Raw genomic sequence first — 26,475 nt, forward strand, 5'->3', positions numbered from 1 at the left:
AGGCAGCAACATCCCAGACTCTCTTCCCCAGCATGTTTTTTACGTGCACTACAGAGACTTTATCCCCTTCTACAGCACGTAATGGTTTTGATTGGCAGGTTCAGCTCGGTTGGCAGATCCCCTAGTGTTGACAAACCAGGTGGCCTTTGCCAGATGTGTATCCCAATTTTTGAACGTCCCAGCACCTTCAAGGTAGTCTTTAACAACCCAATGCATCCCTCGATTTTCCCTGGGGTTACGATATACCCACTCAATACCATGCTCTTTGACCCAAGTGTCTATAAGGTTGTTTGGGAAATGAGCCCCATCATCTGACTCAATTCTTTCTGGGGTGCCATGGCACCTTAAGACTTGCTTTATGAGGCCCAGGATAGAATTCCCGGGGGTGAAATGGGGCATAGGACATGTTTCCAGCCACCCGGCGGTTGCTTCCACCACTGTAGGCACGTGGTGGGTTTGTGGGAAGGGGATAAAATCAACCCTCCAGGCCTCCCCTGTTATTATTAATATCTCCCTGGGGATATTAGTGGGGTCTGAGTGGGGAAATTGGGGTTCTGGGTGGGAACTGGGGGCTCTGGGGATACTTGGGGTGGGGGGGGGAGATGGGGGTCCTGGAAAAGTAACAGGGAGCTTTGGGGTTCCCTGGGGATACTGGGGGGTTCTGGGGTAATGGGAGGAAATTGGGGGATGGATCTTGGGGTGGTCCCAGGGGGTTCTGGGGATATTGGGAGGGGTCTGAGAGGGGAAATGGGCATTCTGGTGTGGAAAAGTGGGAGTTCTGGGGGGAAAATGGAGGGCTTGGAGGATAGTGGGGGTAGATTTTGGGGGAAATGGAGGGTCCCAGGGATACTGGGGTGGGAAATGAGGTCCTGATGAGGTCCAGGGAGATGCTTGGGGTGGGGGGGAGGGGGTCTGGGTATATGGGGGGGGGGGGAGGTCCGAGGAGGGGAAATGGGGGATCGGGAGAAATGGAAGGCTCTGGGGAGGCCCTGAGGGACTCCTGGGGGTGCTCTGGGGGATATTGAGGGAGTCTGAAGGGAACATGGGATCTGGGGGGGTAAATGAGGGTACTGAAGGGGATTATAGAAGATTCTTGGGGGGACTGAGGATAATGAGATGTTTCCAGAGGGTAAATGGGTCATTCTGAAGGGTCCTGAAGATATTAGGAGGGTCTGGAGGAGCCTGAGGTTTCCTGGGTGCTCCCTCTTCATCCCATCCTTTGCTCAAAATCTTTGATTTTCCCCCCATTTTGCAGCCAGGCTCTGCCATGGTGGCGAGGAGCCCTTGGGGATATTGGGGACCCCCCCACGTGCTTCCTGAATGTGCCTTATCCCCCCCAAATGTCCTCCCCAAAATTCACACACACACATGTGGCCATACCAAGGGACAATCAGAGCAGAGGGATCTTTGCTTTATTGTCCCCCCCCCCCCCTTACAATAGAGGCTTCAGCGCCCCAGGGCAGTGGCACCTTGGGGGAACTGCCCACCAAGCCCTGTTTTAGGGGAGAAAAAAAGCACTTTTGGGGTCCTTTGAGATGAGAACACATGCTTTGGGTTAAGAAAAGCCAGTTTGGGGTCTTTTCAGCGGGAAACCTGGCAGTTTGTGGTGAGAAAAGCAGGTTTGGAGTCATTCTGGAGGGGAACAGACAGTTTGGGGTGCGGAAAGCTGTTCTTGGGTCTGTTTGGAGAGGAACCTGTCAGTTTGTGGGGAGAAATGCACTTTTTGGGATCCCTAACCCTAAACCCTAACCCTAACCCTCACCCTAAACCTTAACCCCATTTCTTGCTCTGTTACATTCCCTGTTCTGTTTTTTGTTTATGGAGGTTTTCACCCCGTTTTGGCGGTTTCCCCTCAACTTCAGTTTTTCACCTCTCCATTTCAGGGTTCTTCCCCACAATTTTGGGGTTCCTTCCCCTAATTTGGGGCTTCAACCCTTCTATTTTGGGGGGGCTCCCACATTCTTATTTTGGCCTTCCGCCCTAATATTAGGCCTAACCCCTAAGAACCCTGACCCCTAACCCTACGGCACCCACGGATCTAACCCTAACCCCTACCCCTGAAAACCCTTACAGCCCTAACCCGATAAAATTTACCACACTAAACCCTTGAAGACCTACGCCTAAAACCCCTAACCCTAAAAATTAAGACCCTCTAAACCCTAACCCAAAAAATTAAGACTCTCAAGGCCCTAACCCTGGAGACCCTAACCTTAAAAAAAAAATTAAGACCTTAAAACCCTAACCCTAAATACTTGACCATAAATAAAACCCTAAGACCCTAACCCTAAAAACCCTATCAACACTAAAAGCCAAAAAAACTCTAAAACCCTAACACACTAACCCCCAAACCCTAACCCTTATAACTCCAACCCTAACGACCTTAAAACCCTAACCCTAAACCCTGGAAACCCTAACCCTGAAACCCAACCCTAGTGCCTTAGCACTGAAACCTTAAAACCCTAACACCTTGTTAGAAGCACTCTGTAACCAATAACATAGGCTCAGGCAAGGATCTCAGCGAGGTAGCATTTTTATTCACGATTGCAATGGCAGGCATCCCACAAGCCACCTACTAGTTCCATAACACAGCTTATATAATTTTTTTTTCCCTCTCGGTGACCAGGACCCTCCCCAGTTTCCCCATTGACTGGGTAATCCAGGTTCACAATCTATTCGGTGCTTCACAGAAAATACACAGCTGCTGGCCTGTTACAAGTCAATTTTCTTTTTTTCTTGACTGTTTCCCTCTTTGAGGTGGTAATGTTTCTTACACTGCGATTTCCACCCAATTGCTCTAAGGATTCTGGTTGTCTGCATTTTACAAGGTTGTCTGGTAAGCTTTCTTATCACTGCAAGCATATCTCAATACCACCTTCCTTCCCTCTAAACGATGTAACTCTGTGCAAAAACATTTTTATTCCCACAACCTTGATCCCCTTACCCTAAAAGCCTTATTCCCTTTAACCCTAACAACTCTAACCACAACCCTAACCCTTCATATCAACCCCCCAATGCTAATGACACTGACTAATGATCCAAACCCCAAACTGCCCCTGACCCCAGACAACCAACAAAGAACCAGACACAAAGCTGAAAACTACAAAAAAGGCAAAACCCTGGACAGAGACCCCAAATCACAAACACGCGACCAAAATGCTACAGAAAAGCCCCAGACGCAGGCCCCAAGCACTACAGCTAGGCCCCAGAAGCTCAAGACACATCCCAAAGCCAAAAGGCAAGCCCCAAACGCTACAGAAAAGCCCCCAAACACCAGACGCAGGCTGCAGAAGTCTACAAGCAGGCCCCAACCCACCCCCAGACGCAGGCCCCAACGACACCCAGATGCAGACCCCAACTGTCCACAAGCAGCTCCCAACCCACCCCCCCCATGAACTGGACCCCACCCCCCCACCCAGATGCAGGCCCCAGGCCCCAGCCCCAGCTCCCACGCCCCAGACTCAGGCCCCAAAGGTGTACAACCAGCTCCCAACTGCCCCCCTCAAAGGGAGGTCCCAAAGCCTGCCAGAGGACCCTAGAGTGTACAAGCAGCTCCCAGCCCCCCCGGCACAGGCCCCAACAACCCCCAGACACAGGCCCCAAAGGTGTACAAGCAACTCCCCACCCTCCCCAGAGGCAAGCCCCAAAGGTGTACAAACAGCCCCAACCCCCCAAGACCCAGACCCCTACAGTGTAGAAGCAGCTCCCAACCCCCCTCTCCCCCCAAGGCAGGCCCTAACAGTGTACAAGCAGCTCCCAACCCCCCCCCCCCGACGCAGGCCCCAGAGGTGTAAGAGCAGAGTGGCATCCCAACTGCATGGAGGAGAAATGCCCCAATGCCATCTGCCTGTCCCTGTCCTGCCTCCCTTGGCAGGAACACTGGGACAGTTCACCATATTTCCCCTTTTTTCCTGCCGTCTTTGTCCCAGCTAAACCCTGTGGGGTCTGGGCCCTGCAGTGTGTGGGGCTGCCAATGAGCTGGCCCTCCCTGCAGGACACCCCATCTTCAGGACATCTCTCTCTTTCCCCGGGTCATCCTGCTGGACTGCAGGCTGCCGTCCACAAGGGCACAGCTCCCCCAAGGCAGCTTTGCTATCTAGGAGCCCGATGCAGAAGACAGCTCACTGCTAAGGTGATGGAAATGCTGCTGCTGGATGGTGTCTGCGGGCATCTGCAAGGAGCCCTTTGTGTCTTTGGCTGGGAGGGGAGAGCTGAGGTCCTCCTCAGGTACACCGACATGGGGCGGGGAGTTGTTGATTCGCACTTTCAGACTGGATTCCTCTGCTCTCAGCAGTGTCCAGGTTCTCCTCAGGGGAACATCTGGGTGTAATCATCCTCCCATCCTCAAAGAGCTGCCAGCACAGGGCACCTGAGCCTGGGACTGATGGATAGACTGGCTGTCCACCCCAGGCACAGTCCCTTTGCCTCTCAGGACCCACAAGATTTCACTTTGATCACAGCAGATAGATAGACTTATTTATTTATTTATTTATTTATTTATTTATTTATTATTTATTTATTTATTTTTCCATAAAAGGACTCCTCATGTGTGGTGAGGGCCACTAGAATAAGTTCAACAAAACAAAATTTTCACAGCTCGGCTCTGCAGCCAGGTTAACCAGGAGCAACAATGTTGAAATAATCTTCATTATAACAAGTGGATTAATTGAGGATCCCCCTGTGTTGCTGTTTACCAGTTGCTGTAGGGCAGGACTTGCTCTTCTGGAATCCAGAGCAGAGTCCTTGCTGTACTGTCAGTCTCAGCTTTATACAAACCAGAGCTCAAGGAAAAGGGAGCTGCACAAAGGTTTTCCTGAAAGGACACGGGTGTTGCGGTGGGTTTCTGTGAGAAATGGAGTAGGTTTGCTCAGAGAAATCTACCCTGTATTTCTCCACTTTGGACAGGCCTTTGCTCCCAGAAGAAGCAAATGTCCAACAGCAGCTTCCCCAACGAGTTCCTCCTCCTGCCATTCGCAGACACGCGCGAGCTGCAGCTCCTGCACTTCGGGCTCTTCCTGGGCATCTACCTGGCTGCCCTCCTGGGCAACGGCCTCATCCTCACAGCCGTAGCCTGCGACCACCGCCTCCACACCCCCATGTACTTCTTCCTCCTCAGCCTCGCCCTTCTCAACCTGGGCTCCATCTCCACCACTCTCCCTAAAGCCATGGCCATTGCTTTGTGGGACACAAGGACCATCTCCTACTCAGTATGTGCTGCCCAGGTCTTTTTTCTCTTCTTGCTTGGAGCAGAATATTCCCTTCTCACCATCATGGCTTATGACCGCTACATTGCCAACCCCTGCACTATGGGACAATAATGGACAGCAGAACTTGTGTCAACATGGCAGCAGCTGCCTGGGGCAGTACTTTTCTCTATGCTGTGCTGCACACTGCCAATACCTTCCATTCCCCCCCCCCCCCCCCGGCAAAGCAATGCCCTGGACCAGTTCTTCTGTGAAATCCCCCAGATTCTCAGGCTCTCCTGCTCAGATGCCTACCTCAGGGAACTTTGGGTAATTGCGGTTAGTCTTTGTTTAGCTTTTGGGTGTTTTGTTTTCATTGTCCTGTCCTATGTGCAGACCTTTAGGGCTGTGCTGAAGATGCCCTCTGAGCAGGGCCGGCACAAAGCCTTTTCCATGTGCCTCCCTGACCTGGCCGTGGTCTCCCTGTTCATCATCACTGGCACAGTTGCCTACCTGAGGCCCCCCTCCATCTCCTCCTCATCCCTGGATCTGGTGGTGGCAGTTCTGTACTCGGTGGTGCCTCCAACACTGAACCCCCTCATCTACAGCATGAGGAACCAGGAGCTGAAGGATTCCCTGAAGAAACTGATTCTGTTGGCAGTACTTCAGCAGGACTAAGCCACCCATATTTATTCACTTTGTTGTTGGTGGTGGTGGTTGGTTGGTTGTTTTCTCAGGTAACTCTTGTGCTTTGGACATTTTTCTCTGACTACCCTGTTTGAACATGAATGTCTGGATTTGTCTCTCTCCTCCAGAGGTACAAACCCAGTCCCTCTGTCCCAGAAGCCATCTTTAAATGTACTTATGTCAGAGCTGTACTCCTTTTAAACCTCTCTGGAATAAAAGGGGATGTCTTCAGTGCTGTGCCTGAAGTTTGAGACCTTTTTCCTTCTGGAGTCATGAATAATCTCAAGAAATTGCACCCTAAAAGGGCCTGCTGTTAAGCTTGTGTTCTCCATGTGTGGATGAGATCATGGGATGATTTGCTAGAGAATGTGGGCTGGACTCAGCCCTCACTTGTGGGTGCCCAGAGCCACTGGAGACGGGAATGGTCAGGACATATCTGCTTGGGACTGCCCAGCATGTGACAGGGCTCGTGTCAGATGCTGATGTCCCACTGCCTCCTGCCCAGGAGAGCACAGGGATTATTCACAGACAGCCCGTTTCTAGGGGTGGGCAGCAAATGCAGCTTCAGAATGCCACGTGGAGTCACCCAAAGGGCTAAGTGGAAAGCTACCTGGGCTAGTTAGGGTTCTGTAGTCCCATGAGAGGCAGCAGAGACACAGAGGATGCAGGGAAGGGAGCCTGAGGAATGACTCATGTCCCCTTCAATGAAGAACCATAGCTGGGATCTAAGGACACACCTGAACATGGCCTGAGATACTCGAAATTCCCTGTGATTGCCCTGAACTCCTACAACAGACACAGGTCCCTGTGGAGGGGGATACATATGTACAATGACCCCCATCTGTCTGGGTTTGCTTCCCACCCTGACCCGCAGCCACCACAACCCACTCACTCCGCACAACACCACCAGCAGCAGGGCCCTGTGGGGAGTTCAGGGAGGGGGCCACGAACAGCCAGCCAGGCCAGCACAGATTCACTCACATGGAGAACAGCTCTCTGGGGAGCACGGATGCCCCTGGAGAAGAGCAAGGCACTCTGGGTGTGGTGCAGGAATGGATGAGAAAGAAAGGCCTGCTTCTGGCTGCACCAGCTCAGGGCAGGCTGCTCTGTGTGAGGAGCCCAGGGCCCGGACCCTTGTGTTGTCCTGCAGAGTTCCTGGCACAAAGGGGCTGCAGGCGGTCAGGAATTGGGATATGCTGGACAGGAGAACAGGGGCACGGGAGGAATTCTCAACTTGCATGGAGGATGACATGAGCAAGAGAAACCTCTTCTTAGGAAGAAAGCAAGTGTGCCCTCACAACCTCCTTCACACAACCATGCTGTCCCTCTGCGTGCTGGGTGGTGGTAAGTTTTCCAATGGGATCAAAGAAGAGAAAACAAAGTGACAGCAAACCGGTTCAGCAGGTCCTCAGCACCCCAGCACAGATCCACAGTCCCATAACCTCCAGCAGCTGGCAGAGGGAAACAAAACCCGTCTGAACTTTCCTTGCTTCTTAGACAATTTCCAGCAGCTCCAGCAAGAAGTCAGTGCTGATGAGAGGTCTGCGACTCAAAAGTGCTTTAGCCTGGCCCAGGAGGGCAGCTCCTGTGCAGCAGGAGGAGGTGACATGCTTTGACCCACTGAAAATGCTGCCACGAGGTGGTACCCAGGAGGAAATGGGCCAAGAAGGGCAGGAGCAGGAGGGAATGTGATCACACAGGCACATCCCCATCCTGCTGGCTGCTGTGCTGGGCATAGACTCAGCAAGAGAAGCAGGCTACTGGGCTCTGCCCCGACAGCTGCCCTCCCTCCCCACCATGGGATGGGCATGGAGGTCACCTGGGAGCAGCCTCAGGGCCTAGGATCTGATCCAACATGGGGAAAACATGGCCCATGGTGTGCTCACACTCCATGTTTCACCCTGCCCCCAGCGTGTTTGCACTCCCCAGTGTGAACACCCTCAGTGTGCACACTCACCCCATGAGGTGCACACACCGTAGCTATGAGTCCAGGCTCAACAAGAGGCTCTGCTCCATGGGCTCCAGGACTCAAACTAGCATGGTGTCCCACAGAAAAATTCTCAGTAAAGCTGTTGGTCATTACAGAATCACCCAGTAGTGAGGACTGGAAGAGTCCAGTCCAAGCCCTTCCCCTTCAAGCATCATTAGGTGGAGCAGGATTTCCAGACTGCATCTACACCTTTTGAGTATCTCCAAGGAAAGAGGCTCTGAAACCTCTGTGGGCGGCCAGTTTCAGTGGTCATCCACCCATAGTAACAGAATCACACAATGGCTGAGGTTGGAAGGGGCCTCTGGAGATTATCTAGTCCACCCCCCTGCTGAGCAGGATCACCTAGAGCACATTGTGCAGGATGGCATCCAGGTGGGTTTTGAATATATCCAGAGAAGGAGACTCCACAACCTCTCTGGGCAACCTGTCCCAGGGCTCTGTCACCCTGACAGTAAAGTGCCCCCCTCTTAGTGAGTCAGAACCTCCTGTGCTTCAGTTTGTGCCCATCGCCTCTCATCCTCTCACTGGGCAAAACTGAAAGGAGACCAGATCCATCCTCTCAACACCCTCCCCTTAGACATTTATATACATTAATGAGGTCTCCCCTCAGTCTTCTCTTTTCCAGGATAAACAGGCCCAGTTCTCTTAGCCTGTCCTCATACAAAAGGTGCTCCAGGCCTCTCATCATCTTTGTAGCTCTCCTCTGACCTTGCTCCAGTAGTTCCATGTCCCTCTTCTACTGGGGAGCCCAGAACTGGACACAATACACCACGTGTGGCCTCACCAGGGCCACACCTCCCTCGACCTGCTTGCAACACTCTTCCGAGTGCAGGCCAAGATACCGTTGGCCTTCTTGGCCACAAGAGCACACTGCTGACTCATGGTCAGCCTGCTGTCCGCCAGGGCTCCCAGGTCCCTCTCCAGAACTGCACTCCAGCAGGTCAGCCCCCAGCCTGTACTGGTGCTTGGGGTTATTCCTCCCTAGGTGCAGGACCCTGCACTTGCCTGTATTGAACTTCATGAGGTTCCTCTCAGCCCAACCCTCCAGCCTGTCCAGGTCCCTCTGAATGGCAGCACAGCCCTGTGGGGTATCAGCCACTCCTCCGAGCTTTGTGTCATCAACAAACTTGCTGAACAGAAAGGAAAGAAGGAGAGAAGGTGAATCAAATGCCTTATTTTGAATAGCCAAGTGTGCACTAATCCCAGCTTATATGGGCTACAGCAATGTCTTCAGGAAGACTCTGCAACACCCAGACACACTCATTTTCCTTTTCCTCCACAGTATATTATTTGTGACTTCCTGATGCCAGCAGGGATGACCATGATCTCCTCTAACAACCCACACCTTTCATTCAACTGTTCAGACTTCCCTTTCTAGTCAAAGGAGCGAAACCCATTGTCTCAACTGAGATCCTTGGCCTAATCTGCTTCTGCATCACCTCCTGCTCCAGAAAGGTACCGTAGGTGTCAGGTCAGATTCCCCAGCCGCACTGGAGGGCTTCAGCTGTCCCAGGAGTGCAGTGCCTCTCTCTGGGTGCACAACTGAATCAACTCATGCATGAAGATGCTAGGCAAATCTTTAAATGAATGGAAAAACACATTCCTGTGACTGGTGTGTAAGAAGTCTTCATTTTCAGAATTTTGAAGGTTGTCTACAAACTCTCAGGATTTCTTTTCATAGGTCTTGGAAACATGCCAGCAATGTGATGAACCTTACCTTCTATGTAAATATAAATTTATACACACATTTCCAAAAAAGGATGTCTTGATGGCACTTTCAGTGCAGGGACGTCCTCAGGAACGAGTGAGAGAAATGGTGCAAGGTTGGGAGGTGTGGAACAAGTTTGTCTGCACAGTGTCAAACTTCTCCTATCTGTCCAGACCTCCTTAAGAGACTCTTAGGCCTCTCTGTGTCTTAATAAGCCCCAAGGTGTAGTTGCTGACAGGTTTATCAGCTTCAGCTCCTGAGAGGAGACTGATGAAATCTCTCAGAAAACCCAAGTCAGAAGCCAAACCCCAAAGTTCTTCAAAGCACTGATTGGTCCCTCTGAGGGCTATTACTGACAAAGCCCCATGGACTCCTTAGAGCAGGTAATTGGAGGCCATGATTACAGGTAGGCCAAGGCCCTGTGCAGGTGTCTCTGAGGCTGAGAAAATGCTGGCTTTGTTTAATCAAGCAGAAAGGCCATATCCTGCTGCCATCTGTGGGCAGAGATGTCCTGCCCCTCATGTGAGGCTCCAGACTCTTCCTCGGTCAGTGGGATGTGGGTTATGCAGTGTCAAGTGAAAGACAACGGTGTGACACCTCCTGGCCTCTGTCAGGGGGAGCAAAGTGGAGACAAGCCCCATTGCTAAGAGGACAACGTGTTTCCTCCCAGGCCTTGGTGGCAGGGAGATGTGCCAAGGGTTTCCTTGCCAAAGACCTTGGCTTTCTTGGCTAAGTCTCACGTTGCCAGAGCCCTTGTTCATTGCCACCACTGGCTGTCCTATATTGTCCCACACCTGTCCCTGTTTCCCTTCAGGATGCAAACATCCATCTTGCTTTCCCACCTTGCTCGCCCCTTCACATTTCTATGACTTCATTGATGTCTCTACCCTCTCCAGCTGTGCCCTGAAACACAAACCCACGGACTGACAACAGATTCCCTCCAGGTGACTTCTGATACCATAGAACATCCCTTCCACTCACTTATCTTCTCTCTCATGTCTTATCTCCAGCACCCAAGCTTCCCTTTGTGGCAGGTTTTCTCTCACATGCTGTTTCCCATGATCAAGGAAAGTTCCAACATCTCAGAAACCATCCTTCACACAGGCATCCACACCCATCAGCCTTCCTGAGGCCTGTCAGCTGACCAGACAGAAGGATCCTCACCATGATCTTCCAGGCCATGTGGCCCTCCTGCTGGCCTTTCAGCTCCTCAGATAGACACAACCAAGCCACATGTCTGCTGCTCCCCAGTCATGTACTCAGGCACAAGAGACTTGACAACCCACAGTCAAGGCAGCTTCTGCATGGGCCTTTCAGGTACTTGGGCAGAAGGCATCACACAAGCACCATGCCAGCCAGGTGCCTTCTGCTGGCCTGTGAGAGATGCTGGGAGGTGTGAGCCTACAAGCCCACCTGCCAGCCGGGAGGCAAGGGTTGGCCTGGCAGCTACCTCAGAAAGATGGGACCTCCCAGTCCCTTGCCCAGCCATGCTCCTGCTGCTGGCCTCTCAGCTGCAGAGGCAGAAGTGACCTCACAGTCCCCACCAAAGCCAATTGCTTCCTACTGGATTCAGAGTTTCTAAGGCAAAATCAACACCCTATAGGAACATCCAAACCTGGCATCCTCCTTGGAGCCCAGCACCTAACAAGACAAAGGAAAAGTCCTTGTCATCCTCCAAGGCCATGCATCTCCTGATGGCCTTTCAGTTTCTCAATGGATTGGACAGACCTATGTGCAAGCTCTGTTAGGTACTGGGGCAGGAGTGACATTGAAATAAAGATTTACACTAGCTGCATGTGAGTGGCTCCTCAGTTCCTTATGACAGCTAAAATGTCACCCTCATAGACCACCCATGTTCCTGAAGGGGGCCTATCAGGCAGAAGTGCCCTGACACCCACCTGCACAGCCATGGGCCTCCTGCTGCCTCCTGAGATCCTGAGGCACAGCTGACCTCAGCAGAGCATCCCCACCCATCTCCTCCTTGAGTCCTGTGACCTGTCCAGATCCATGTCGCCTCCCCTGCCTCCTCCAAGACCAAGTGGATGCTCCAGGTCCTTTCAAGGCCTGCCCAGCCTCATGGGGCCAAACTGCTTCAGTTTTGTGATAACAGAGCAGGAATGAGGGATTTGAGGATTAAGTGGTTAGGGTTTAGGGATTAGATCTTCCTTCCAAGTTTAGGGATTGGGCAGAGATTCAGAGGGAGGACTTGGTGTTCTGCTTTGATTATCCAGCCATTCTTTAGGGTATCGACTATTTATGATTAGGGTTTTATAATCTGCTTTCCTAAAGGAGAAGGTGTTAAGGCTGGCAGTTTAATGCTAAGGGTTAAGGACTGTGGATTTTCAAGAGCTAAGTGAAATGAATACTTTCCCAGTGATTGTTGCAGCAGCAGCAGCCTTACCTGAACCCCTCTTACTGCTTCCAAATCTTTCCTTTCTCTAAGCCAAGCCCCTATTCTCCAGATCTACCACCCTTATACCCCAGCTTTCCCCTGGCCTCCCCATATGTGTCACTGTGTTGGGAGCAGCTTTCTGATGGCCTTTATGACCTCAGAGGCTCTGCCTCCCTGCTGTTGGCCAGCCAGGGGCTGGGACAGAAGTGACCTCACAGCCAGCATCCACAGGGCTACAAGGAGCTGTTGTGCTCAGGAGGCCTCTTCCCAGCCCCCCCAGGAGCAGTGGGTGCAGGGGATGCCCTGCACAATCCCTCAGGTACTCTGCCTGCCAAGCATCTCATGCTTCAGAAGGCCTCCCACATGTCCAGACTCATGTTTCCTCATGCAGCCTTTAGAGAGCAAGGGCCCAGCCCAGCCCCTGCTCTGCCAGTCCTCCCTGCCCCTCCCAGGAGGCCAGCCCAGCCCAGACCCTCCCCAGCCCTCCACACCTCCCTCTCCTCCACCCAGTCCAACCCAGCCCAGCCGAGCAGAGCAGCCCAGGCTTGGCTGGCCCCAAAACAGCAAATGCAGAAGTGGAGGTCAGTGGCAGTGTCCCTGCTGCTGCCATCTGCAGGAGATCCCATACCCTTCCAAGGTGCAACCTTTTTAAATTATAATAGAGAAAATTTACATGAAATCTAAAGAAGGAAATCTTCACTATGAGGTTGGTGAGGCACTGGAAAAGGTTCTTCGGAGAAGTAGAACCCCGCTTCCCTAGCAGTGTTCAAGGCCAGGGTGGATGGGACCGTGAGGAACCTGGTCTTGTGGAATGTGCCTCTGACCATGGCAGGGGGGCTGGAACAAGAAGGTGTTTAAGGCCCCCTCCAACCCCAGCCATTCCATAGTTCTATGATAGTGGAGGCACAGAATTGGTTGTGTAGCTTGTGTTGACAGAGGGATTTCTATTTCTGTGAAAAAGTCTCCTCCCCCTGAAAAACAACAAGTCCTCGGAAGAGATGGGATGCAGCCTGCATCATTTGTGGGTATCCGGTCTCACAACGGGAAAAGAAAAGATGATTCCTGTGCCAAAATCTTCTTTTGAATTAGGGGAAAAGACACCACTGGAAGTAAGTGTCCATCCCCAGCTCAGAGAAGAAAAAACAGTGACTGCTTCAGCCTGTTTCAAAGTCGATTCCCCTGGAGACCAAGGGACTTGTCAAGAGCTCCGTGTGCTGCTGAGCTGGGCCGGGCTCCTGGGCCCAAGGGGAGCTCCTGGCAAGCGGGCAGCGCTGCAGAGAGACAGCTCTGCCCAGGAGCAGCTCCTCTGCACAGCGCAGCAGGGCTGGGGGCACTGCCTGCAGGGGACAAGGGCGGCTGAGAGAAGGGAGGGAGATGTTAAAGGCAGTGTGGAGGGGGGCTGCTGAGAGCTCACTGCGGGAGAAATCTTCCCAGCCGTGAACAGGGTAAGTGTCTGGCTGCAGGGCAGCACAGCTGTTGTTCCTGGTGCCATCTCCACATTTGCTGGCAAATCCCACAGCCTCTGGGATCTTTCAGGAGGACTCTGCTTTCTCTACTGTAGAGAAGAATGACAATTTCCAGAGCAGGGATTACCTGCCAAAGCTGTCAGAGGGACAGGACATGAGGGTTCCTTATAGAGGGGCCAGCTGCGCGCTGTGCATCCACGGTGCAGACAGGGGTGCCCAGGGCTGTGGTGCAGAGCAGGGTCCCTGCTGTGCCCCAGGGGCTGTGTGCCAGGGCAGGGCCTTTGTTGCATGCCAGGCTCAGCTCTCAGCCTGCCAAGGGAGCTGCCCAGGGCACTGCGGGGAGAAGCTGTGGGTGGAAGGAGCCCCCCTGGCAGGGCAGGGCAGCATCTTGCTGGTGCCCAGAGGCTGGTGCCTGGGGCAGGCTGCTCACAGCTCCACAGCACCCCAGAGCATTTCTGGGGGAGATTCTTGAAAGGAAAGATCAACAACTGCAGTACCTGAAGGGAAGGCACTCTCTGAGGTCTCTGCTTTCAACTTCCTGCTTTGGAAGGCAGTCAGGGGGATGATAATGGTGTTGAGTCCCGTTGTAGATGGGACTGAACCTCATAGAGCATTACAGTGAAATAGATTTGTAGGTCTTTGAGGAACCTCCCAATTTCACCCCACACTTTAGCCTACAGACAGCACCTACACCACCTTCATTGTTTCTTGTTGGATTGTTGGAAATCTGCCAGCTGCCTCTGGCCAGTGGATGCCTGATATCCATCCCTGATGCTCCTTACCATAAACTGTACAGCAGCACTGACTGCTGCAGAGCCCACAGAGGATCTGCATGGTGTCTGGGGCACCCTGAGGCAGAGAAACCCAAAGCTCCAGGCAGGAGTAAGACTTCTTCAAATGAAGATGTAGTGAGGATGTAGTCTTGGTGAGGATGTTTTCTGTGAAATATGATATAGGTTTTGCTCAGAAAAGTCTCTGTAACATATCTCTGTCTTTTCCTCCATGGACACGCAAGCATGCCCTGAGGCAGCAAATGTCCAACAGCAGCTTTCTCAACGAGTTCCTCCTCCTGCCATTCGCAGACACCCGCGAGCTGCAGCTCCTGCACTTCGGGCTCTTCCTGGCCATCTACCTGGCTGCCCTCCTGGGCAACGGCCTCATCCTCACAGCCGTAGCCTGCGACCACCGCCTCCACACCCCCATGTACTTCTTCCTCCTCAACCTCGCCCTCCTCGACCTGGGCACTATTACCACCACTGTCCCCAAAGCCATGGCCAATTCCCTCTGGGACACCAGGGCCATTTCCTATGCAGGTTGTTCTACCCAGATCTTTTTCTTTGTTCTCTTTGTCGCAGCAGAGTTTTCTCTTCTCACCATCATGGCTTATGACCGCTACGTTGCCATCTGCAAACCCCTGCACTATGGGACAATAATGGACAGCAGAACTTGTGTCAACATGGCAGCAGCTTCCTGGGTCAGTGGTGTTCTCAGTGCTCTGCTTCACACTGCCAATACCTTTTCCCTCCCCCTCTGCCAAGGCAATGCCCTGGACCAGTTCTTCTGTGAAATTCCACAGATCCTCAAGCTCTCCTGCTCAGATGCCTCTATCCGGGAAATTGGGCTTGTTGTTTTTACTGCATGTTCACTTTTGGGGTGTTTCCTTTTCATTCTTTACTCCTATGTGCAGATTTTCAGGGCTGTGCTGAGGATTGCCTCAGAGCAGGGACGGCACAAAGCCTTTTCCACGTGCCTCCCTCACTTGGCTGTGGTCTCCCTATTCATCAGCACTGGCACATTTACCTACCTGAAGCCCCACTCCATGTCCTCTTTATCCCTGAATCTTTTGCTGGCAGTTCTGTACTCGGTGGTGCCTCCAGCACTGAACCCCCTCATCTACAGTGTGAGGAACCAGGAGCTCAAGGATGGAGTGTGGAAAGTGATGTCTGAGTGTTTTTCAGAAGCAATAAAGTGTCTATCTTCTTCTGTATATCACTGATAATGCAACGCATTACAGACAGAGATACTGTTTTCATTTTTATTCCTTTTTCTTTTTACTTTGATTTACTGATGAAATGCGGTCCAGAAAGAAACATGATTATTATTTGCGTTCCACAGACAAAGCAGAGCTCTGCAACACCAGGCAATGGGAAAGGGGTCAGTTAATTATTAGTTATCCAATCAGTGAAATTTCATAGACCGCATTTCGTGAATCAGCCCCAAAAGATCTCCTGGCAATGGAAATACAGTGAACATTATAATCCTTGTAGTTCCTTTCCAGATCGGGCCAGTCCATGAGTCTCTGACTCTGAAGAAGGCCAGCTATCTGTGCGCACCCTCCATGGCCAAAGAACCACTTGTGTGGGAGGCAGTCAGTGGCAGCGCCCCCCACCAGATGGCTCTGCCTTCCCAGCCTGACCAGCACGGCCCTGCAGAGTGCCCCCATGGCCCCGCACACCACAGCCCCCTCGCTCTGCAGAGCAGCACCGCCAGCTCGGGGGCTGTGGGCAGCATGGGCAGGGGCTGCAGGAATGGCTGCTCAGGCCAGCCCAGATGTGGTGGGCTGGGGCAAGGCTGTGTGGGACATGGGGTGTCCCGGGAGCAGAGCAGGGTGCTGTGTGTGTGTGCAGTGGCACTGCCTGAGAAGCTCCAGGGCCAGCAGTGTGGTGCTGTGCTGTGTCTCGGAGCGGGGCTGGCCTGGGGAGCTGCAGGCTGCCCAGGGGTGGGCAATGTTGATGTTGATGGAACTCCAGGCTGGGAATGATAAGGTTGAATCCCTGTGGGTTAGGATCCGCGGGAAGGCCGGCAAGGCTAACTTCCTGGTCGGGGTCTGTTATAGGCCACCGAACCAGGATGAGGAGACGGATGAGGAGTTTTATAGGCAACTGACAGAAGTTGCAAAATCGTCGGCGCTTGTCCTCGTGGGGGACTTCGACTTCCCGGACATATCCTGGAAACACAACACGGCACAGAGAAAGCAGTCTAGGAGGTTTCTGGAGAGCGTGGGAGATAGCTTCCTGACGCAGCTGGTCAGTGAACCTACCAGGGGTGGTGCCCCGCTAGACCTTCTCTTCACAAACAGAGAAGGACTGGTGGGAGATGTGGTGGTCGGAAACTGTCTTGGGCAGAGTGACCACGAAATGGTAGAGTTCTCTATTCTTGGCGAGGCCAGGAAGGGGACCAGTAAAACCGCTGTATTGGACTTCCGGAGGGCTGACTTTGAGCTGTTCAGGACGCTGGTTGGCCGAGTCCCTTGGGAGGCGGTTCTGAAGGGCAGAGAAGTCCAGGAAGGCTGGGCACTCCTCAAGAAGGAAATCGTGATGGCACAGGAGCGGTCCGTCCCCACGTGTCCAAAGACGAGCCGGCGTGGAAGAAGACTGGCCTGGCTCAACAGAGAGTTGCGGCTTGTGCTTAGCAGAAAAAAGAGGGTTTATAATCTTTGGAAAAAAGGGCGGGCCACTGAGGAGGACTACAAGGATGTAGCAAGGCTGTGCAGGGAGAAAATTAGAAAGGCCAAAGCTCATCTGGAGCTCAACCTGGCTACTGCCGTTAAAGACAACAAAAAATCCTTTTACAAATATATCAACGCGAAACGGAGGACTAAGGAGAATCTCCATCCTTTACTGGATGCGAGGGGAAACCTAGTTACTAAGGATGAGGAAAAGGCTGAGGTGCTTAATGCCGCCTTTGCCTCAGTCTTTAGCGGCAATACTGGTTGTTCTCTGGATACCCAGTGCCTTGAGCTGGTGGAAGGGGATGGGGAACAGGACGTGGCCTTCGCTATCCATGAGGAAATGGTTGGCGACCTGCTACGGAGCTTGGATGTGCGCAAGTCGTTGGGGCCGGATGGGATGCACCCGAGGGTACTGAAAGAACTGGCGGAGGAGCTGGCCAAGCTGCTTACCATCATTTGTCGTCCTGGCTATCGGGGGAGGTCCCAGTTGACTGGCGGCTAGCAAACGTGACGCCCATCTATAAGAAGGGCCGCAGGGCAGACCCGGGGAACTATAGGCCTGTTAGTTTGACCTCAGTGCCAGGAAAGCTCATGGAGCAGATTATCTTGAGGGTCATCACGCGGCACTTGCAGGGCAAGCAGGCGATCAGGCCCAGTCAGCATGGGTTTATGAAAGGCAGGTCCTGCTTGACGAACCTGATCTCCTTCTATGACCAAGTGACGCGCTTGGTGGATGAGGGAAAGGCTGTGGATGTGGTTTACCTTGACCTCAGTAAGGCTTTTGACACAGTTCCCCACAACATTCTCCTCAAGAAACTGGCTGCTCGGGGCTTGGACTGGCGTACGCTTCGCTGGGTTAGAAACTGGCTGGATAGCCGGGCCCAGAGAGTTGTGGTGAATGGAGTCAAATCCAGTTGGAGGCCGGTCACTAGCGGTGTCCCCCAGGGCTCGGTACTAGGGCCGGTCCTCTTTAATATCTTTATCGATGATCTGGATGAGGGCGTCCAGTGCACCCTCAGTAAGTTTGCAGATGACACCAAGCTAAGTGCGTGTGTCGATCTGCTCGAGGGCAGGAAGGCTCTGCAGGAGGATCTGCATAGGCTGGAGCGATGGGCTGAGGTCAACTGTATGAAGTTCAACAAGGCCAAGTGCCGGGTCCTGCACCTGGGGCGCAACAACCCCAAGCAGAGCTACAGGCTGGGAGATGAGTGGCTGGAAAGCTGCCTGGCCGAGAGGGACCTGGGAGTATTGGTTGATAGTCGGCTGAATATGAGCCAGCAGTGTGCCCAGGTGGCCAAGAAGGCCAACAGCATCCTGGCCTGTATAAGAAGCAGTGTGGCCAGCAGGTCTAGGGAAGTGATTGTGCCCCTGTACTCGGCTCTGGTGAGGCCGCCCCTCGAGTACTGTGTTCAGTTTTGGGCCCCTCGCTACAGGAAGGACATGGACGTGCTCGAGCGAGTCCAGAGAAGGGCGACCAAGCTGGTGAGGGGTCTGGAGTACAAGTCTTACGAGGAGCGGCTGAGGGAGCTGGGCTTGTTCAGCCTGGAGAAGAGGAGGCTCAGGGGCGACCTTATCGCTCTCTACAGTTACCATAAAGGAGGCTGTAAAGAGGTGGGGGTTGGTCTGTTCTCCTACGTGCCTGGTGACAGGACGAGGGGGAATGGGCGAAAGTTGCGACAGGGGAGTTTTAGGTTGGATGTTAGGAAGTACTGCTTTACCGAAAGGGTTATTAAGCATTGGAACGGGCTGCCCAGGGAGGTGGTGGAGTCACTATCCCTGGAGGTCTTTAAAAGACGTTTAGATGTAGAGCTTAGCGATATGGTTTAGTGGAGTACTTAGTGTTAGGTCGGAGGTTGGACTCGATGATCTTGAGGTCTCTTCCAACCTAGAAATCTGTGATACTGTGATACTGTAATGTCCTGCAGATGGCAGCAGCAGAGAAACTGCCACTGCCCTCCACTTCTCCATTTGCTGCTTTGGGGCCAGCACAGCCTAGAATGCTCTGCTGGGCTGGGCTTGGCTGGGCTGGACAGAGGAGAGGGAAGTGTGGAGAGGTGGGGAGGACATGGGCTGTGCTGGCCACCTGGGAGAGGCTGGGGAGAACCACAGAGCAGTCTGGGCTGGGCCCTTGTTCACTGGATATGCATATGACCAATTCTAGTCATCATGACTTTCACAGCAACTCCTTCTCTGAAGAGTTCTCAACATTCTCCTAAAATATATATTCAGTTCTTGAATTAGTTTTCCACACAGAGGTGGCCATTTCCTTCAGGATGTCCTGGAGTTACTAAAGGCTACATGAAGAAACATGAGACTGGACATGTGGGAGGCCTTCTGAAGCATGAGCTGGTTGGCAGGCAGAGTACCTGAGGGATTGTGCAGGGCATCCCCTGCACCCACAGCTCCTGGGTGGGCTGGGAACAGGACTCCTGAGCACATCAGCTCCTTGTAGCCCTGTGGGTGCTGGCTGTGAGGTCACTTCTGTCCCAGCCCCTGGCTGGCCAACAGCAGGGAGGCAGAGCCTCTGAAGTCATAAAGGCCATCAGAAAGCTGCCCCCAACAGGGTGACACATTACAGGAGGCCAGGGGAAAGCTGGAAGAATAATGGTGGGAAATCTGGGGGAGAGAAGAGGGGTTTGGCTAACAGAAAGGAAAGATTTTGAAGAGTTAGGAGGGGTTCAGGTAATGCTGCTGCTGGTGCAACACTCACTGGGAGAACATTCATGTTAGACCACTGGTAATATTTCTAACCAGGAACCTTTAAACCTGGTGTTACTCTTAATGCCATCCCTCATTTTGGAAGGAATCCATTGCTCTAATCTCTAAATTCAAATCCTACCTTGAAGTCAAATCCCAGACACATTACCTGTTACCTTTAATCTTAACCTATTGCTCTCGGTAATCCCTAGTCCTTAATACCTAGCATTACTTTGTCAGCTTTAACACTAACACTCATTCAGTAACAAAGCACATAATAAAACCCTAACCAAAAATCTAGCCCATACCCTAAACTCTGACTGGGTATTAAAAGCAGAACACCAAAGCCTCTCTCTAAGACTCTGCTCAATCCCAAAACATGGAAGGAAGATCCAATCCCTAGACTTTAACCTGAATACCTAATTCTCAAATCCCTCATTCCTACACACTTATCACAAAACTGAAGCAATTTGGCTGCATGATTCTGGGCAGCACTTGAGACGTCCTGCAGCAATGACTTGGTCTTGGAGGAGGCAGGTGAGGTGACATGGATCTGGTCAGGCCATAGGGCTTAAGGGGCAGATGGGTGGGGATACTCTGCTGAGGTCAGCTGTGCCTCAGGATCCCAGAAGGCAGCAGAAAGCCCATGGCTGTGCAGGTGGGTGTCGGGGCACTTCTGCCTGAGGACCTGATATGCCACCTTCAGGCACATGGCCGGTCTATGAGGGTGGCATTTAGGCTGTCATAAGGAACTGATGAGCCACTGGCATGCTGCTAGTGTAAGTCTTTATTTCAAGGTCATAACTGCTCTAGTACCTAACAGAGGTTGCACAACGCTCTCTCCTGCCCATCAGAGAAGCTGAAAGGCCATCAGGAGATGCATGGCCCTGTAGGACGATAAAGACTTTGCTTTTATCTTGTGGGTGTTGGGCGCCAAGAAGGCTACCTGGTAGGTATGTTCTTATTAGGTGTCAATTGTACCTTAGAAAGTTTGAATCAAGCAGGAAGCAGTTGGCTTTGTTGGGGACTGTGAGGTCACTTCTGCCTCTGAAGCTGAGAGGCCAGCAGCAGGAGCATCGCTGGGCAGGGAACTGGGAGGTCCCATCTTTCTGAGGTAGCTGCCAGGTCATCCCTTACCTCCTGGCTGGCAGATGGGTTTTTAGGCTCACATCTCGCAGCGTCTCTGGCTGGCACCTGGCTGGCATGGTGCTTGTGTGACGCCCTCTGCCCGAGTACCTAAAAGGCCCATGCAGAAGCTGCCTTAGATCTGGGTTGTTAAGTGTCTTGTGCCTGAGTACATGACTGGAGAACAGCATGTATGTGGCTTGGTTGTGTCTAACTGAGGAGCTGAAAGGCCAGCAGGAGGGCCACATGGCCTGGAAGATCATGGTGAAGTTCCTGTTGTCTGGTCAGCTGACAGGCCCCAGGAAGGCTGATGGGTGTGCATGCCTGTGTGAAGGTTGGTTTTTGAGATGTTGGAACTTTCCTTGCTCATGGGAAACAGCATGTGACAGAAAACCAACCTCAAAGGGAAGCTTCGTTGGTGGAGATAAGGCACGAGAGGGAAGATAAGTGAGTGGAAGGGATGTGCTAAAGTGTCAGAAGTGACCTGGAAGGAATGTGTTATCCCTCCATCACATTGTGTTTCAGGGCAGAGCTGGGGAGGGTACTGACATTAATGAAGGTACAGAAATTTCAAGGGGACAGCAAGGTGGGAAAGCAAGATGGATGTTTGTAGCCTGCAGGGAAACAGGGACAGGTGTGGGACAGCATAGGACAGCCAGCAGTGGAGATGGACAAGGGCACTGGCAAGTCTGGACTTAGCCAAGAAAGCCAAAGTCTTGTCCCCTTGGCTATGGCAGGTCTCTCTGCCACCAAGGCCTAGGAGGAGACATGTTGTCCTATTAGCAATGGGGCTCATCACCTCTATGAACCTCCTGAGGGAGGCCAGAAGTTGTCACACCATTGTCTTTCACTTGGCACTGCATACCCCACATCCCACTGCCCAAGGAAGAGCCTGGAGCCCCACATGAGGACAGGAGCTCTCTATGTCTAGGGCTGGCAACAGGGTTTGGCCTTTCTGCTTGATGAAAGAAACCCAGGATTTTCTCAGCCTCAGAGCCACCTGCACAGGGCCTTGGCCTACCTGTAATCATGGCCTCCAATTACCTGACCTAAGAAGTCCATGGGGCTTTGTTAGTTAGAGCCATCAGAGGGACCAATCAGTGTTTTGGAGGACTTTGGGTTTGGCTTCTGACTGGCTTTCTGAGAGATTTCATCAGTCTCCTCTCAGGAGCTGAAGCTGATAAACTCGTCAGCAACTACACCTTGGGGCTTATTAAGATACAGCAAGCCCTAAGAGTCTCTTAAGGAGGTCTGGACAGGTAGGAGAAGTTTGACACTGTACAGACAACCTTTCTCCTCACCTCAAAACCTCACACCATTTCTCTCCCTGGTCCTTGAGGACTTGCATCACTTCTCCTGACGTTAGGCTTCTCCACTGAAGACTGCAGTTGCACTTTGTAGTTCCTTTGTCCCAACTTCCTCCTGCTTTCCTTAGAGAACAGGCTGTGTACAGATAGAGAACAGTGATTTTTAATTGCAAGCAAACTAAAATAAAGTATGATGAAGCTTATTAATCATTGAAGCACACTGATCAATTGCATGCTAGCTCTAGGTTGTACGTAATGAGGCTCACCTCCCACAAGGGATGGTCTCATCAACAAGTTTTTCCAGTCAGTAGACATGAAAGATTTTATAAAAACATAGTTCAGGAGTTGCCTAAAGACAGCATTAGAATACATAAAGGAGGTAAAAGCTATGAACTCCCTGTGGCTTAAAGCAACAACTAGATCACAGCATGACAGAGTCATAGAATCTTAGAATCTTAGAATGATCCAATCTAGGAATGGTTTAGGCTGGAACAGGACTCTAGGATCATGTAGTCCAATGCCTCTGCCATGGCCCAGGACATCTCTCATTACATCAAGTTGCTGAAAGGCCATTCCATTCAGAATTTCAACACTTCCAGTGATGGAGCATCCACAACTTCTCTGGGAAACCTGTTCCAGTGCTGCACTACTCTCATCCTAAGACCTTCCTTCCTTTTATCTAATCTATATCTACAACCTTTATGTTCAAAAGGCCTTCTTTAAAAAAAGAAAAAAAAAAAAGTTACCTTACGAGTGATAGGATGGAGAAGACAGTTTACTACTTCGGAAAAACTTCCGGTAATCACTTTCCACACTGCATCCTTGAGCTCCTGGTTCCTCATGTTGTAGATGAGGGGGTTCACTGCTGGAGGCACCACTGAGTACAGAACTGCCAGCAAAAGATTCAGGGATAAAGAGGACATGGAGGGGGGCTTCATGTAGGCTAAAATGGCAGTGCTGAGGAACACGAAGACCACTGCCAGGTGAGGGAGGCATATGGAAAAGGCTTTGTGCCGTCCCTCCTGCGAGGGAATCCTCATCATGACCCTGAAGATCTGCACGTAGGAGAAAAGAATGAAAATAAAACATACAAAAAATAAACAGGAACTAAACACAACAAGGCCAATCTCTCTGGGGTAGGCATCGGAGCAGGAGCGCTTGAAGATCTGGGGAATCTCACAGAAGAACTGGTCCAGGGCATTGCCTTGGCAGAGGGGGAGGGAAAAGGTATTGGCAGTGTGAAGCAGAGCACTGAGAACACCACTGACCCAGGAAGCTGCTGCCATGTTGACACAAGTTCTGCTGTCCATTATTGTCCCGTAGTGCAGGGGTTTGCAGATGGCAATGTAGCGGTCATAGGCCATCAGGGTGAGAACAGAAAACTCTGCTGAGATGAAAAAGGAAAAAAACAGAGCTGTAAAACCTGCATAGGAAATGGCCCTGGTGTCCCAGAGGAAATTGGCCATGGCTTTGGAGACAGTGGTGGTAATAGTACCCAAGTCACGGAGGGCAAGGTTGAGGAGGAAGAAGTACATGGGGGTGTGGAGGCGGTGGTCACAGGCTATGGCTGTGAGGATGAGGCCGTTGCCCAGGAGGGCAGCCAGGTAGATGGCCAGGAAGAGCCCGAAGTGCAGGAGCTGCAGCTCGCGTGTGTCTGCGAATGGCAGGAGAAGGTACTCTGTGGGGAAGCTGCTGTTGAACATTTGCTGCCTCAGGGCATGGTTGGATGACAAAGGTGGAAAAGACAGTGACAAGTTAGAGAGAGTTCTCTGAGCAAAACACAAACCTATATATTCTGTTTTATCAAAACATCCTCAGCAAGACAAACTGCTACTTCCACTTGAAGAACATGTGCTCCTGCCTCACGCTCTCAGTTTTACTTCCTAAGTGTGCAGAGGGACCAGACTCTTTGGGCTCAGCCAGAGTCAATACTGCCCTACAGCATATGCTAAAAACCACTGGGGATAGATCTCAGGTGCCCACTGGCCAGAGGTATCTCAGTATTTTAGGTGCTGAGCAGGACATCCAACGATACGTCAGGAAAAAAATAAGTATGTAGGCTATAGAGTGTGGAGGAAAATTGTGAGGTTCCTCACAGACCTACAGACCTCTTTGAGTGTAATGCTCCAACAGCCTCATTGACTGACACAACCTGACAAAATCATTAGGATTCCCCTGACTGCTCTTCAGGGAAGCAAAGTGAAAGCAGAGACTCTTGAGAGTGCCTTCACGGCAGGTAGTGCAGGAGTTGGTCTTTCCTGTCAAGAATCATCCCCAGAGATGCCCTGTGCATGCTGTAGAGCTGTGAGCTGCCTACACCAGGCAGCAGCCTCTGGGCAGCAGCAGGACCCTGCCCTGCCCCGCCAGGGGGCTCCTTCTACCCACAGCTTCTCCCCATAGCACCCTGGGCAGCTCCCTGGGCAGGCTGAGTGCTGAGCCTGGCAGGCGGCAGAGGCCCTGCCCCAGCACACAGCCCCTGGGGCAAAGCAGAGACCCTGCTCTGCACCACAGCCCTTGGCACTCCTGCCTGCACCCTGGCTGCAGAGCCTGCAGCCGGCACCTCTAAAAGGAACCCTCATCTCCTGTCCCTCTGACAGCTTTGGCTGATAATCCCTACTCTGAAACTTGTCATTCTTCTCTTATCCATAGAAACTCTGAGAGTCCTCCTGAAAGATCCCAAAGGCTGTGGGATTTGCCAGCAAATCTGGAGATGGCACCAGGAACAACAGCTGTGCTGCCCTGCAGCCAGACACTTACCCTGTTCAGGGCTGGGAAGATTTCTCCCGCAGTGAGCTCTCAGCAGCCCCCCTCCACACTGCCTTTAACATCTCCCTCCCTTCTCTCAGCCGCCCTTGTCCCCTGCACGCAGTGCCCCCAGCCCTGCTGCGCTGTGCAGAGGAGCTGCTCGTGGGCAGAGCTGTCTCTCTGCAGCGCTGCCCGCTTGCCAGGAGCTCCCCTTGGTCCCAGGAGGCCGGCCTAGCTCAGCGGCACAGGGAACTCTTGACAAGTCCCTGGGCCTCCAGGGGAATCCAGCCTGAAACAAACTGAAGCAATCACTGTTCTTCCTTCTCTCAGCTACAGAGAGACACCTATTTCCACTGTTATCTTTTCTCCTAATTCAAAGGTAGAGTTTGTTACGGCAATCATCTTTTCCTGTCCTGTTATTACATAGGAACCCCAAAAAATTGACAAGCATGTTCGTCCCATCACTTTCAAGCATTTGTTGATATGCAGGGGAAGGAAACATTTTCACAGCAACTGAAATCCTTCCATCTACACCAACTGCATTACCAATTGTTGGCCTGCAGGCTCATATAATCAAAGATTCTCCTCATCGTTCTCCTATTTTTCTATTAAGAAGGCAGGGTGGGGGTGGGGGTAGGGGTAGGAACGAGACCCGGTCAGTCAATCTTATGATAGCATGAAAGATGGAGAAAATGTTTCTTCCAGTGAGGTTATCTGAGCAGGGACATTGACAGCTGTGAAAACAAGGGAAAGGGGGCAATGCCACCAGTATAAGAGCATGTTCTATGAGGACAGCCTGTGGACACTTGAGTTGTCTAGTCTGGAGAAAAAAAGGCTGAGGGGTGACCTCATTGCTCTCAACAAATTCCTGAGGAGGGGAAGGGGAGAGGGAGGTGCTGGTCCCTTCTGCTTGGTAACCGATGACAGGACTCAAGAGAATGGCACATAGCTGCACCAGGGGAGGTTCAGATGGGGCACCAGGTAATAAATCTGTACCGTGTGAGTGGTCAAACACTGGAACAGGATTCCTAGAGACCTGGTTGATGCCCCAGGCCTGTCAGCGTTCAAGAGGCCTTTGGACATTGTGCTCATTAATATGCTGTAACTTCTGTTTAGCCCCAAAGAGGTCAGGTGGTTGAACTAAATGATCTTTGAAGGTCCCTTCCAACTGATCTATTCCAGTCTACTCTAGTCTAGTCTAGTCTAGTCTAGTCACTACAGACGTGGGTAGGCATGTGTGTTGGAAGGCCACAACAATGCCTTCTGGCATCTTCTCTTCTGCAGGCGAAACAATCCCAACTCTCTCAGACTCTCTTCACAGGCGGTGTTTTGGTGTGCATGGCATGTTTTTGGTAGTGGGGTGGTGGGCTGCAGGGATTGCTGGTTGGTGTGGAACATCCATTTGATCACTTTGGGTCACCAGTCCTGGCTGTGCCCCATCACAATGTCTTGCTCATCCCCAGCATAAACATTTTGGGGGGGCAGTATGAGAAACAGAAGTGCTTGATCCTGTGCAAACATAGTTCAGAAATAACTGAAACACTGGTCTGTTATCAACACTCTTTGAGTCTTAAATTCAAAACACAGCTCCATATGAGCTGCTCTGAAGTAGAATCATAGAATCGTGAAATGTTTTGGATTGGAAAGGACCATTAAAGATCAACCCTATCTGCCCACCGTGGGATTCCACTAAACCAGGATGCTCAAAGCCCCATCCAACATGGCTT

General features: G+C 51.9%; 3 protein-coding genes, 1 long non-coding RNA gene and 1 pseudogene across 5 annotated transcripts in view; 3 read left to right on the forward strand and 2 right to left on the reverse strand.

Annotated features, from left to right (window-relative positions):
- The window catches only part of LOC308184324 (uncharacterized protein), a 70,936-nt gene extending 53,163 nt beyond the window's left edge, over positions 1–17,773 (forward strand). Inside the window, exon 2 of the mRNA XM_080571377.1 lies at positions 15,712–17,773. Within this exon, the coding sequence (XP_080427503.1) occupies positions 15,865–17,376 (1,512 nt within the window). The 5' untranslated portion in view covers positions 15,712–15,864 and the 3' untranslated portion in view covers positions 17,377–17,773. The remainder of the gene's footprint in view (positions 1–15,711) is intronic.
- LOC308184368 overlaps positions 1–26,475 on the reverse strand; it is a 342,195-nt gene that overhangs the window by 209,918 nt on the left and 105,802 nt on the right. The gene's annotated exons all lie outside the window — the stretch shown is intronic.
- Positions 1–26,475, reverse strand: part of LOC308184345 (olfactory receptor 14A16-like) — a 216,742-nt gene that overhangs the window by 133,566 nt on the left and 56,701 nt on the right. The gene's annotated exons all lie outside the window — the stretch shown is intronic.
- Positions 4,560–5,858, forward strand: LOC308184387 (olfactory receptor 14A16-like; annotated as a pseudogene). Its single transcript has one exon. The product of its transcript is annotated as an olfactory receptor 14A16-like (transcript).
- On the forward strand, positions 14,344–15,717 carry LOC308184329 (olfactory receptor 14C36-like). Its single transcript, XM_080571382.1, has one exon. The coding sequence runs from the start codon at positions 14,355–14,357 to the stop codon at positions 15,417–15,419; it is 1,065 nt and encodes a 354-aa protein (XP_080427508.1). The 5' UTR covers positions 14,344–14,354; the 3' UTR covers positions 15,420–15,717.

Source organism: Anser brachyrhynchus (genome assembly GCF_964034855.1).
Source record: "Anser brachyrhynchus genome assembly, chromosome: 31".
Taxonomy (NCBI): Eukaryota; Metazoa; Chordata; class Aves; order Anseriformes; family Anatidae; genus Anser; species Anser brachyrhynchus.